Raw genomic sequence first — 13824 nt, forward strand, 5'->3', positions numbered from 1 at the left:
AGACAGCAAAGGACAAAAGAGAAAGAAGAGAGATAAAGGGAGTAAAGAACAATGGGAAGTGAAGAGCTATGAAAGAAAAGAAAAAGTCTAAATTATATCCAAAGAGCACCATGTTCAGTCTCATGTGAATAGTCACCATCAGGATTACATATAACATCTATGTGCCAGAGAATAGTCAGCAGTGGTATCCAGTAAGCAGGTCGTGGTTCTTGAGATGACAAAGGCAAGGATGTGATGGCAAAATCAATTCTGTGTATCTGATCTTGGTCAGGTTGAGGCAACTGTTCAAATAGTGCCATAGGAACAAGTGGGCAATCCAACAAATGGCGGCGTGAGGTGTGATCTGATCCACAAGGACATTCCTTTGGTTTGCCTGGTAACCACCCCATTCTCCAACGAATCAAACGGCTACGTTCCACACGTGAGGCTGGCAAAAACAAGATTGGATCAACTCCAAGAACTGGGCGGCATGCTTGAATGAGAACTTGCGTATTGGACTGGAGAAAGGTTGCAAATCCAGCTTCTCTAATGCTTTCAAAATGATTTTTTACAGCACTAGGGCTTCGAAGTTTGAGTGTTGGAGGGAGATTGGACAGAAGATGGGTTTTTCCCAAGGAGACAAGTGAAGAATAGATGGTATGATGACGGTGCAAAAGAGACAGAAGGCACTGGGCTGGCAAAAAGCGTGATCTTATACAGAACTTGGCCATAAGAGCATCGGCACGAAACTTCATACTTGGCAGATTGCAGATGTGCTTTAACACAATTGTAGAGGACGTGGCATGCCCCCCAACAATCATGCGAAGACACTTATCTTGAATGGACTCCAGCACTTTGATATCTTGTTTCAGTAGAGTGGAGATCGCCAAACCATATTCAAACTTTGGGCGGACAAAGGTCTTATACAATCGTGAACTGAGCAGCAGAGAAAAACCAGAACGACAAGCACCAACAGAGTTTAGGGTTGCCATTGTAGCAAGTGTACCAGAACGTCTATGAGTGGCAATGGACTTGGAAGAAATACCCTTATTGGCAAAAGGAACACCCAGATAAATAAACAGGTCAGTGGCAGGGAGAACTTGACCATATAAAAGAAGAGGAACTGGCGAGCTTGCACGTGTTTTGGGATATATAACTTCACATTTGGTGGGGCTCCATCGATATCCAAGAGTAAGAGAGTGGTCTGCAGCAAGGTCTAGCATGGCCTGAACGTCTGAAAGAGAACCAAAAATAGCTACATCGTCGGCAAAGAGCAGAGAATTGATGAGTGTTGAGAAATGAATATGTCCAAAGCCATCTACACCTGAAGGAGCAAGAAGAGCATTATATGCATCCAATGAGGTAGGAGAGGGTGATGGAACATGGGTTGTAGTTTGTGAGTGAGCAACTGTGCAGAGCAATGGGGGCAGGGAGTTGATATATATTGAATACAGATGTGGGCTGAGGACAGAACCTTGGAGAACCCCAGTGGCAGGTGAGAACGAGTGTGAAGAAAAGTTATCCAGAAGGACAGAGATGGAGACATTGTCAAACATGTTAACTAAGAGGCCCAAAAGGGCTGGTGGAGTGCCACGTTGTTGTAAAGCGTGCCAGATGATTCGTCGATCTACTGTATCATAGGCAGCCTTGATATCCAGAAATGCAACAACAGGGTAGTGCTTATGACGGTGATAATAGGCTTTCATCAGATCATGGAGACAGAGAGCTTGATCCAAAGCACCACGGCGAGGACGAAAACCACCTTGAGCCACATCCAAAGGAGGAGAGTACGTGTGCAACTGGGGGGCTATACACATCTCAAAAAGCTTACGTAGTACAGAGGTCAAGGAGATTGGTCGGTAGTTTGCCGGGTCAGTTGGACTACCCTTCTTGAAGATTGGGAAGACCTGGGCTTGGCGCCACAAACTTGGAACATATGACCATTGCCAGCAAACTGTAAATAATAAAGTAAGAATGGGTGAGACATGTGTTTTTACAGGTTTTAGCATTTCAGCTCTGATATGGTCTGGTCCTGGTGCCTTGCGGTTAGGCATAAATTGCATGAATTCCTCTACAATTGGTGAGGTAAAGGGAGAGTCATCAGAGGCAAAAGGCACACTGTTACAAGTGGTCATTGGTGCTGGTGGTCGGGTTGCTGGAAGTATATGTCCACTATATACTGTTGCCAAATAGTCACACATTGTTGCTGCTGCTACGGCTGGTCCATCATCGTGCTGGAAAGTATGTTGTGGCTGTCTATGGCGTTTTAACTGCTTTATCTTTGATGTTGCTTTGCTGAAGTCACGTTCCATAGACTGACAAAAGACATGCCAAGACTGACGTTTTGCTTGCTGAACCTGAGATCGGAATTCGGCCTGTGCATGCTTGTGTTTAGTCCACCAAACAACTTTGTCAATACCTATTGCTAGGCGCCATTTTTTGTAACATTGGTTACGACGATCTGCTGCTGTTTGCAAAGCTACATTCCAGAAGGATTTCCAATGATTTGGGCGAGAGGGTCGATGTCCAATTGAGCTATTTAATGAGTCATAAATGAGTAGATTGAACTCATCAGTGATAGCATCAATGTTGGGTCTAGTGAGTGGTGGATTCTGTACAATGTCTTGCAAGGTGGAAAGGAGGGAGGTCGAGTTTTGATTGAAGGTATGAGCATAAAGAGCATGGACATCAGGTTCATTGAGGCGTGAGAGGTTCCATGTCTTGCGTAATGGTGGTGGCATATTGGTAGAGTGCTGTAGATCATAGGTAAAGGAAAGTGATAAAAGGCGATGATCTGATCCAAGAGACAAGTCAGTAGCAATATGAAGAGAAGGATTGATGAGTGGCATATTAGTTATAAAGAGGTCAATAATACTGCTGATTTCATAGTTGTTGCGGAAAGAAATATATGTTGGTATGCAAGGTGCAAGATCTGCATTTACAACTGATAGAGATCTCTCTTCTATCCAAGAACATAGTGCCAGTCCACGAGAATTTGATGCATAGTCACCAGTAACAGAGCCAAGTCTTGCATTGAAGTCTCCACAAAGAATGGTATCATGTGTTAAAGGAATGGAAGAGAGTACATGTAGGACATCATGAGTGGGCATATTTGGTGGAAGATATAAACATACAATTCTGAGTGAGCCAATTTTGACAGCCAGAGCATATTTGGAGGGCATAGGTATTTGAGTGACGGCATAAGGACAGTGAGGTGATATGAGAACAGAAACACCCATAGAGCCCCTATAGGTGCCAGCTACAGGAGACCCATACAAGTGAATTTGTGACCATGATGTGGGAAGATGTGAGGGAGAGAGAAGCCATGTTTCTGTAATGAAGAGCATATGTAAGGACTGACAGTGTTGAAGGGTATCTTGAATGGCTCTGGGTTGCAGGCCATTGGCATTCCATAATCCGATATTGAGATTACTCATTCAGACATAGTGACTGATGAGCTGCGCTGACGTTTGAACAAAGACCCGCCAGTAGCATTGGTAAGAGTAGTACGTGTTGGTATTTCATCTTCACTGATCCACCCTTCCTCACAAAAGAAGTGACCAACTGGGATAGCAACGTGTGGGCGCAAGAACTGTAGGGCTTGGAGACATCTATCATGGTGAAGCATGGCAGCAGTGTTGGCAAGTTCATGAGTGGACAGAGATGCATACTTGGGATCAGCAACATTATCAGGATCAAGTGGATCAAATGCGTCCAAAATCTCAACAGAAGCATTTGTCAGTTTGGCCTTAAATGTATCAGCATACTGGACATGAACAAGGATGCCAATGACACCTCTGGCTGGAAAGTTAATGTCCAAAAGTCGAGAAGAATCCACACCAAGAGTGCGGAGAGAGGAACGGACTTCTTTGTGCTTAAGGCGTCTTGATCTTGGAATATAAACATATTCGTAACCTGAAGGACCAGAGGGAAGAGCAAACATACGAACAGAAGCTGCAATACGGCGAGCAGAGGGAACAGTAGACATTTTTGGGGCAGTTACAGGAAGAGAAACACTGGCTTTAGTAGCCCAAGTGGAGGCTTCCAGACCTGGTTCTTTGTTTTTGTCAGGAGCACCTACTGCGCCGGCTGGGTTCGAAAGTGAAATTTCTGAAAAGTTTTTTTCAGGTGCACTCTGAGATCCTAATTGCTTCTGCAGATTAGCAATTGTTGTTCTAGCATAGTCTAATTCAGTAGTTAGTCTTGCATTCTCTGCTGCAAGTCGCTCCAACTGGTCGGTTCTGTTTTGCACATTCATGATTTGTGCCTGCAATGTTGTCAGGAATGAGGTAAGCTCAGTTGGCAATCCCTGCATGTTGCCAATTTGCAAATTGGCCATTGGGATTGAGAATGCAGATGGCGTGATGTTGTCTGATTGAGCTGAAAATTTTTTTGCTGACAGCTGGGATACCAAGGACAAGGACTGCACTACTTTTGGCAATGGGAGGTACGTTTTTCGTGATGGATGGATCGTTTTGCGTAAAGATGTTGATGGATGGATACACTTTATATGTGGATTCGTCAAAAATAAAATTTTGGAACCAGGCAAATAAAATGCTTAAGCGAAAGAGCAGTGCCTTCTTGGCTCAGTTGGCAGAGCGTCTGCCTAGTAAGCAGAAGGTCGCCAGTTCAATTCTGGCAGAAGGCATCTACTATTAAAATAGTAGAACTCATTTTTATTATTTTAAGTGATATTGCTCATGTTGTGCCCAAATTCTTGTAAGCCAATCTGAATGACGATAATGTCAAGTCTCGATCCGGTATTTCTTTTCTGGCACTTGTAACTAAGTTGCAGAATCAATACCCCTGGAAATTGTTAAGTTTTTAAGAATAGTTTTTAGCTAAAAATCATGATGCTTTTTATTAAATGTATTTTTTAACTATTTATATAAAATAATAATTGATTTCTGGCTAAAAGAATAGCTACAATAATATGTCTTAGATGCTTGTTTTCCAGTAATATCTTCTACAAGTATATTCACCATCTTAAACATCTAAAACATGTGTGAAAGACCAATTGGCAAAGTCAAGATCTTTTATCCTAAAAAGTCAACCATTACTGGTTGCTTGTAAATTCCGATTTTGGTTACCAATGTCAACTCTGACAGTAAGAAAAAAATTGTCAGGCTTTCTTAAAAAACCTGGCAAACCTGGCAACTTTTTTAATCTCCTACAAGTTTTACCATGTTTATGTTGTTTGCAGCTTAATTAGGTATATGAATACTGATATTGAAATAAAAGTTTATTGCAGAAGACTCTTAAAGCTATATTAAGAAGTCAAGAACTCATAATCTTTATTATTAATCCAGTAAAACCATTGATAATTGAATATCACACTGCCTTTTTTTTAGAAAAAAAAAACACTTTTATAAGACATGATATGACATATAAACATTCATAAATGAAATCAATGCAATCTGTTGTGAATGAGTATTGATTACTGCTGAATCTGAGAGTAAGACTGAAGGATAAAATAATATCCTCAGCTATTCCAGTCAAACGGATCTCCCTTTATGATATTATCTAATACACAGATCATCATACACATAATTGATTATTTATTATTATCACCATGACATGGGATATACAAATACATATACATTATATATATGGCATCATTATATTTCATCTACATATTTCTTTTATTATATAAATACTTAATTGAGAGACTACAACTACAACTATCTAATATTATGAAACATTACCCAAGTATCTGGGTCGGAATACTAAAATATTACCAATAGCATAAATGCTCTTCTTTACCAAAACTCTTGGACTGATCTGACTGGAGAAGTATCATATTAATTGGTCTTTCGGGATCTTTCCAGAAGAACAATACTCCTGGAAGATGACTCATCGTGATAAAGATTAATTAAGCACACACTGAATTACAAATTAGAAAAACATATAAATATCAGTAGATAGTTCCGTGTAGAAAGACAATCGAATTTTATCATTCTTTACTTTTCTTTTGAAATAAACAACCTACACAAGTTCTCACGAATTCTTTCGTCTATATTATATTTTGCTTTATTTTCTCCCCACAACACAATCAATGCAATCCAAGTAATAAATAACAACTTTGCAGAATTTATTATGTTTTTATACTGATATTCAGTTATTGTACTGAGGCTTAGATTTTTCTCTTTTCAAAAGTAAACAACAAGTGCTTTTTAAGTACACTAAAATTTTTTTTCTTTAATCAAGATCATAAAATCAATGGTACATTTAGTAATTTTTATACTAAATAATATTATTATAGAATAATACTGCTATCACTAGAAAAATTAAGTGTTTTTATCTTGTCAAAAATCTAATTTTATCTAGATAAAAGAATGTTTTATGCTCAATAAAAATCACTGCAAAAGACCACTGATTTTAGTTCCTGAAAACTTGCAAAAATTTTACTACAATTTTCGATTTTTAATTTTTTCAAATAATTTCTATTTTTTTCTGTTGTGATTTCAGATCGCTCTTTTTTAGCTGTAAAATCATACTACCGTCATTTTTTTTAGCCATAAAATTACAAAATTGGGTTTTTTTGTATTATATACTTCTTTGATATAATTCTAAATTACACTGAAAAAACACTTATACAAAAGTTAATATAATATTTAATAAAAATTATATATATTCTTAAGGTTTCACTTTTTCTATTTCAAAATAAATCATTTAAATATTTTTTATGTATTATAAATGTGAATATAAGAACAAATATTTAATCAATATATTTCAAGGGAACGAGACAAAAGGTTGTGATTTCATTTTTACTGTGGCAATATTTTTGCATGATTTTTCCCTTTGATATATGGAACTAAAATATTAGATTTTTTTATTTCACATGTTGTGAAAGGCGAATGTTCCATTTTTGGATTATTTTTTGTCATGGTCAAATCATCATCATACCAAATATTATAATTCTAAAAAAAGACTTTAAAAAAAATTGCATACACTTTTAGTAATATATGCAGTATTTGACTTGGTTAATGACTTAACGATATATGAGTATAATTATGATGATATGTGCAGTAGATGTATCAAAGAATTACTTGGCATACTATAGTCATGGCATAGAGCAGTATTTTATCTATTTATAATTTTTTTTGATATATAAAGACCTTGATCAAGATCTCTTAAAATCTATATAATTTTTTTTATAATTTAAAACAATCGACATGTCCAATAATCAAAAGAAAGACAGTTATGTTATCTGCAAATGTCCAGATTGTACAAAGTTGGATAGCTGTGGAAAGAAACAGAAAAGACAAAATGCACAATGACACTATGAGAAACATATAGTGCCTGTTGCCAAAGACAATGCAATGGGTAAATAACAAGAATAACTCGAGCTGTACATGTAAAATTAATATAAATTAATTCATAAAATAGATGTTCCTGAAGAACATTTTGACAACATAGAAGTAGATAGTATTGACAGTGACATTGACAATGATTATGATTCCAAAAACGAAGGAGAAGGCGAATATGAAGATGAAAATGAAGAACAAAACATTGAATTTGATCAAGAAGGTAAGAAAATAAAATAAAATAAATGAACAAAATAATAATTGAAACTGATATATATATTTTTATTTTTTATTTTTTATATGATTATAATTGTAATTATATTTTTATTTCTACATCTTTACAACAATTATTCCTTTCCAGTTGACTTACCTTTGTCTCAAGAAGAGTCCATCTTTACTGCCGAAGATACAATTACAGGAGCATTTATGGTTGATGGCGATGAGATTGAAGAAGGCAATACCAGTTTTGATTTTGAACAAGAAGAAAACTTTGATGAGACTAGTGGGACCTCGATAGTAGAATCAAGTATGAATTAATATGGTATAGACAATTAATCAATATATTAATTTGAACTAACTTAACCTTTGTCTTCATAGTCCGTCCTTCATCTTTTGATAACATGCCCTTTTATATCCGCTTTGTTGCAGTATTCATTGTCATATTTCACTTGATCTTTTTGATGGAAAGCAGTGGATTGATTCTCATTGAATTTTGTAATACTCTACTGTCTCTCTGTGATATGTCTGGTGCCCTTCCACTGACGATCAATAGCTTGAAGCATAAAACAGGATTTAACATGGTAACAGACGGAATGACAGTATACATTGCATGCTCACAATGTCATTCGATTTATCCTCCAGAAACAAGTCAAAGAGTCTGTACATTTAAGAAATTCTCTCAATCTGCCATTTGCAACAACAATCTCTTTAAAGTATCAACTGGAAATCGTTCTCTTCCAGCAATGGTATATCCATTCCACTCTCTGAAGTACGCCTTGCAACAAAAACTCTCCAAGCCAGATTTCGTGTCCAAGATCAATTTGTGAAGAAATTGTCAAATAATTGAAAACACCAAACTTGACATTTTCGATGGTGCAGTTTGGAGTGATATTAAAGACATCAATAGCAGACGGTTTGTTGATGATAGCCGATCTTTAATGTTGACTCTGAATATCAATTGGTTTCAGCCATTTGATGGACGAACACATTCCAGTGGTGCGATATATCTCTCTATCAACAATCTCCCACGGAGTGAACGCCTTAAGTCTGAAAATGTCATTCTTGTTGGTACAATGCCTGGGCCGAAGGAAGCAAGCACTGACAGCATGAATCATTACTTGAAGCCGCTCGTTGACGAATTGTTGGAGATGTACATTGGTTTAGAAATGACAGACTCACAAAATAGAAAGATTGTTGTTTGTGCTGCATTGATGTGTGTTGCCTGTGATATCCCTGCCGCTTGCAAAACCTCTGGATTTACTGGCCACATGAGCACATGTACCTGTCACAAATGTCAATGACAATTTATGACTATAAAGAAGACTAGCAAGCTTGACTACTCTGGATTCAAGTATAGCAATTGGGTGAGACGCATGAAGACAATGAATCTGGAACACACTGTCAGCTGGGCAAATGCATTGAACAATACTGAGCAAACACGCCTAGAAAAATAAAACAGCACTCGGTGGTTAGAGCTTCATTGGTTATCTTACTTTGACCCAGCCCACTTTACAGTTATAGACCCAATGCATAACCTCTATCTTGGAACTGCAAAGCAAATGATTCAGATATGGCGCGAGTGTAACTACATCAATGAAAAGAATCAGTTAACTATGCAAGAGCTTGCCAATGGTATTGTTGTACCTTGTGGATATGCACGTATAGCAAAGAAGATTGCTGATGGTTTTTCATTCATGAAAGCTGACGAGTGGAAGTCGTGGTGTGTCATATACTCTCCATTTGTTCTGAAGCATGTGCTCCCAGCCAAGAATCTCGAAAACTGGATTTTGTTTGTTAACTCATGCCGCTTACTCACAAAACCTTCGATTAATGACAAAGAAATAGATGAAGCCCACAGTAAACTCCAATTGTTTTGTACAAGATTTCAGACACTATATGGAAAATCGGCCGTGACACCAAATATGCATCTACATCTTCATCTTGGCAAGTGTGTTCATGACTTTGGGCCAATTTATGCTTTCTGGTTATTCAGTTTTGAGAGATACAATGGTTTGTTGAAGAATATTGAAACAAATCAAAAAGGCAGCTTCGAATCAACGATGATGAAGAGATTTTTGGAGAGAACATACATTGGCAGCTTCATACAATCTTTTGTCAACCATTTTCCCCAGTTTGCAATTGACTTTCTGCATCGCATTTCAAATAGTCAAGATCAATTAGCAGCATTGCATCCATCTTCTACTGCCAGTACCTTTTCTCTGTCTGACTTTGTTGAATATTCGTTAAACCCTTGTCATTCTGCTTTGGGTTGTGAGCCGTTGCCCCCTTCAGTGTTTCTGATTAAACTCGACCAAAGGATTACAATGTGCAAGGGACATTATGAATGTTTACTGGAGTTTTACAGACACGCGTATGGCAGTCACGATCTTTTTGGCCATTATTCAAACTGCGAGTCTAACCAGATTTTTGTCAATAACCGAATTGAAAAAATGAAATGAATATCTCTTCTTGGACAGGAATACTCTTCTGGATCTTATTTTCGCACCTATTATCTTGAGAATAACAGTGAAGATAAAGCAGCATTTCCTGGCCGTATACTGTATTTATTTCAACATTTGTTAACCATCAATGAAACTGTCATCACCCATACTTTTGCGTTTGTTGAGTGGTACTCTAGTTATTCTTCGGGGAGTTACCAGCCAATGTTAAATGAAGGCATTGAGCTCTGGAATAAACCTTCTTCTGTATTTAATTATGAATGTATTATTCCAGTACATTGTTTATATTCACCAATCACAATTGCAAAATATAGGTTTACTATAACTAGTGAATTTAAACGTTTAGTAATCCCTTTACCCCAAAAAATAGAAGCTTAAATAATATTAATAAAATACTATTTTGCACTCTTTTATCAATTTATTAGAAAATATTTGATTTATTATCTTATTGTTTCTTTGACCATGATGGCAGCTTGTTTGCCTTGGTCTTGCTAAGCTGCTTATCTCTTATCCCTTTAAATTTATGCTCGAATGGATGGGTATTATTTTTCTTATCATGAGCTGCCTCATAATCCGCATCAAGTTCATCAACAAACCTATCTCCCTATATGTCAATGTAAGTATTATTACACACCATCCAAAAAAATAGTTTTTTGTACTATACCTCTTTGCTTCTCCAGCTTGGGTGGAATTTCCAAAAAAAACTCTTTTCTGAGAACGAATCCTGTTCCTCTTCTTCTCTTTTGTCATCACTCTCAAGGTCTGACATGTAATCAGCATGGAGAATACTGTCAAAATTCTCTCCAAAGCTGTTCACAAAGTGTGTCCAATTGGCTTTCAAGGCAGATCGTCTTCTTTCACACGACTATATATAAATATATAATATTTCTAATTTAATATCACATCTAGTATATTGTGTGCATGTGTTTTTTATCTTTACACGTCGCTGACAAAGACAGGCCCATCGATTCTCTTCCTGCTTCTTTTCTCCTGTTTTTTTTCTTGCAACTTTCTGTTGCCAATGTGCCGTACAATCTTAGTTCGAAGAGTTGACAAGTCCACCTTTTATCCCTCTTCTTGACGACAAAGATAATTGGTAACAGACTTCAGAACGAGTCTGTTTCCCTCACTGTTTTTATTTTCATTGGTATTATATTGGTCATACAATTTCTCTTCACTCAAATAATTGCGTAACAATTGCTATAATATAAATGTATATTAAATTCTATCTACATAAAAACATATTATGATTACTTACATCCAATGTTGGTTGACGTCCAAGCGACATGTCTTGCTCAACTGCATTACTAGCAGTGGCTTCGGCTTTCTCGGAAGATGTGTTCTTCAAAACAGTGTTTAAGACACCATTCATGGTATCAAGTTTCTCGTACACATCATGGATGTTACGAGTTCTACCCGACGAATCACCTTCAAGATTCAACCGAGCTCTCTTTGGTGCTAGTGATCTTTGATTGCTCACTGTTCCCTGTGAGTGTTGCAACATTATCGTCCTTATATCATTGGTATTTCTTGGTGGGCTTTTTTTTTGATTTTTATAAAAAACGAAAATAAAATTAATATAAGAAAATTGAAGACTGCCTGGTTTTAATCTACCTTCCCACAGAAGGTTCTTCACCAAAAGCATTGTTAACTGAATTGTTATTGAGATTTCTTGACATTGTGAATAATAAGAATAACTTGTTTTTTTTTAAATCTAAAGGGTCTATTTATATTATGTTTAATTTGGGCTTTAAGTTTTATTCTTTCTCAGAGAACACCATAATCTATTACATAACAAGAACAGTTTTGAATGTTTCCACTCTTGTTGTGAGTATTTTATGTGTTTCTTTAATTTAATTTTCAATACATGTTTTATTCTTATATTATGTATTAGTATTTGAATAATATGGTTTTATACTATACTCTGTTTTTCATATGTATTAGCTGCTGGCATAGTGCAACTGCATTTTCTTTCAATTTTAAGTTACAGACAAAAATTATTTTTTGATTTATTTATTTTTAAAAAAAAACCCCGAATTCGTATTTAATAGAATAACCGCGCCCTCTTTTTTATTTTCTCTTTCTTTAACCTGCTCTTCTCGTTTTGTCTCTTTTTATATGTCTTGGTAAGCTTACTCTTAAGATCTCAACTTTTATTAATACTTTTGGCTTTTAGAATCATCTTAATATATATTAGATAAACAATACACTCAACAAGCATTCAAAACAGTACAGGTAATAAACAATCTCCTAACAAAAATGAAACACCTTGCTGACTAAATATCTTTTATTTTTAAAATGATAGGGCTTCTACCCATTTTGTAATAAAAGATGTTTTGCTCTTGACACTATATACTTTCTGGTATTTTCAGTCTATGAAAAGGTAATATATATATAACTCAACTTAAATAATGTAACTTATCAATTCTTCTTCTCAGATAAATATGTCACGCCTTTTTTTCAAGTCATACTGGTTTCCCCCCTTTTGCAAACGCGTGTCTATAATATGTAAGTAATTCAAGTGTCTTTACAATCAAAGCGTACATATTAATAAAGTTGTTTATTTTATTTCTTGCTTTTTTTTAAAAGAAAATATCAATCAAACGGATTTTTATTCTATTGCGAGATTTGTTATGAACCCCCATAAATGATCTAGTAAGTATGTTATTTCATTTTATTTCATAAAGAAACATGTATTAATACTACTGTATCTTTTTTTGCTCTAAGCTAATGTAGTTCCAAACAAACATATTCTCCAAGAAAATACCAAGGATTTTATTTTCAGTTAAAGAAGTGTAAAACCAAAAAACGCACCAAATACATGAAACCAATAAGGTAGGGAAGTATAGTATAAGTCAGGTCATCCAATGTATTCAAGCCGTCCAATAAATGCAAGTATAACATGTATACAAGTCGTACTATTCGAATACACACTTTTAAAAAAATATTAGTGGTCCATATTAAATAGCTAAATATATTTTCCAACCATTCAAAAATCAATAAAAACCATTTTTTTCATGAGATTCTATTTCAAATGCATCATCTCTTGATGATGTCAACAAGATCTATTTAAGTTTTTTTTTACAATCATTCATTTGAATGCTGGTTCCTGTCAGATTTCAGACTGATTCTAGGTCAATTTTAGTGAGATCTATCCAATAATATCATGTAATTAAAGCAAATAAAATTTTTTAAGAGGTAGAGAGTTCAAAGCCAATTCCATAACAAGTAGGGTTTAGATACGGTTTGAAGTTATGGGTGAATATATAACCAGAATTACAGACAATTATAACATTTCAAGAAAAGAGGGAATTATAACTCTCAATTTATCTATTGATTTTAGTATCTATAATCTCATTATTTGGTTAACTAAATGAATCAATTTTTGTAACAAATACTGAACTATAATTGAACATAAACCACCAATTTTTGGAGGATTTAAACAAAAATTAAGCTACTTAAATCGGTTGTCTTTTGCAGTGAATTGTCTTTCATTGAGATAAAAATTGAATTTTTATCTGATTAATAAAGCACTTTATTTAATGTAAATTGATATTGAATCCCAATATGGAAGGGTTGTTTGTCCCCACTTTACACCAACCCTTAATTAATATAGTATCTGTGCTATATTCTTTATAGATATACCCTCTTATATTCTATAAGAGCTAATTCTTATTAGAACAAAAGGACTACTCCAAAACAAAGTGTTTTTATTACATTTTCTGATTATATTTTGACGGTCACAAAAAGGATGAAAACAGATAATCTTAGGCGTATAAACAAGATAAAAACAGATAATCTCAAGCATGAAGAGGATGAAAACAAATAATTCAAGCATTGGAAAAATGATAACAACAGAT

The 13824-nt window shown here is 35.5% G+C and overlaps 5 protein-coding genes and 1 non-coding gene across 6 annotated transcripts; 3 read left to right on the forward strand and 3 right to left on the reverse strand.

Annotated features, from left to right (window-relative positions):
- Positions 1 to 92: 92 nt before the first annotated feature.
- PHYBLDRAFT_168947 (hypothetical protein) lies at positions 93 to 4318 on the reverse strand (the record flags this gene model as incomplete). The annotated part of the gene is made up of 4 exons (XM_018435974.1): positions 93 to 1010; positions 1907 to 1933; positions 1977 to 3238; positions 3448 to 4318. 4 exons carry the CDS (start codon positions 4316 to 4318, stop codon positions 93 to 95), a joined length of 3078 nt encoding a protein of 1025 aa, XP_018290722.1.
- A 236-nt stretch (positions 4319 to 4554) lies between these two features.
- On the forward strand, positions 4555 to 4627 carry PHYBLDRAFT_t143. The gene has a single exon. It is a non-coding gene; the product is annotated as a tRNA-Thr (tRNA).
- A 36-nt stretch (positions 4628 to 4663) lies between these two features.
- PHYBLDRAFT_168948 (hypothetical protein) lies at positions 4664 to 5836 on the reverse strand (the record flags this gene model as incomplete). The annotated part of the gene is made up of 3 exons (XM_018435975.1): positions 4664 to 4785; positions 5040 to 5149; positions 5718 to 5836. The coding sequence occupies 3 exons, from the start codon at positions 5834 to 5836 to the stop codon at positions 4664 to 4666; spliced, it is 351 nt and encodes a 116-aa protein (XP_018290723.1).
- Positions 5837 to 7586: 1750 nt separating this feature from the next.
- On the forward strand, positions 7587 to 8332 carry PHYBLDRAFT_73923 (hypothetical protein; the record flags this gene model as incomplete). Its single annotated transcript, XM_018442945.1, has 2 exons — positions 7587 to 7812; positions 7884 to 8332. 2 exons carry the CDS (start codon positions 7587 to 7589, stop codon positions 8330 to 8332), a joined length of 675 nt encoding a protein of 224 aa, XP_018290724.1.
- A 111-nt stretch (positions 8333 to 8443) lies between these two features.
- Positions 8444 to 10342, forward strand: PHYBLDRAFT_73924 (hypothetical protein; the record flags this gene model as incomplete). The annotated part of the gene is made up of 3 exons (XM_018442946.1): positions 8444 to 8573; positions 9009 to 9934; positions 9983 to 10342. 3 exons carry the CDS (start codon positions 8444 to 8446, stop codon positions 10340 to 10342), a joined length of 1416 nt encoding a protein of 471 aa, XP_018290725.1.
- A 67-nt stretch (positions 10343 to 10409) lies between these two features.
- On the reverse strand, positions 10410 to 11643 carry PHYBLDRAFT_146001 (hypothetical protein; the record flags this gene model as incomplete). The annotated part of the gene is made up of 5 exons (XM_018431579.1): positions 10410 to 10568; positions 10629 to 10829; positions 10905 to 10976; positions 11223 to 11502; positions 11579 to 11643. 5 exons carry the CDS (start codon positions 11641 to 11643, stop codon positions 10410 to 10412), a joined length of 777 nt encoding a protein of 258 aa, XP_018290726.1.
- Between the last annotated feature and the right edge of the window lie 2181 nt (positions 11644 to 13824).

The sequence above is a fragment of the Phycomyces blakesleeanus genome (assembly GCF_001638985.1).
Source record: "Phycomyces blakesleeanus NRRL 1555(-) unplaced genomic scaffold PHYBLscaffold_12, whole genome shotgun sequence".
Lineage (NCBI taxonomy): Eukaryota > Fungi > Mucoromycota > Mucoromycetes > Mucorales > Phycomycetaceae > Phycomyces > Phycomyces blakesleeanus.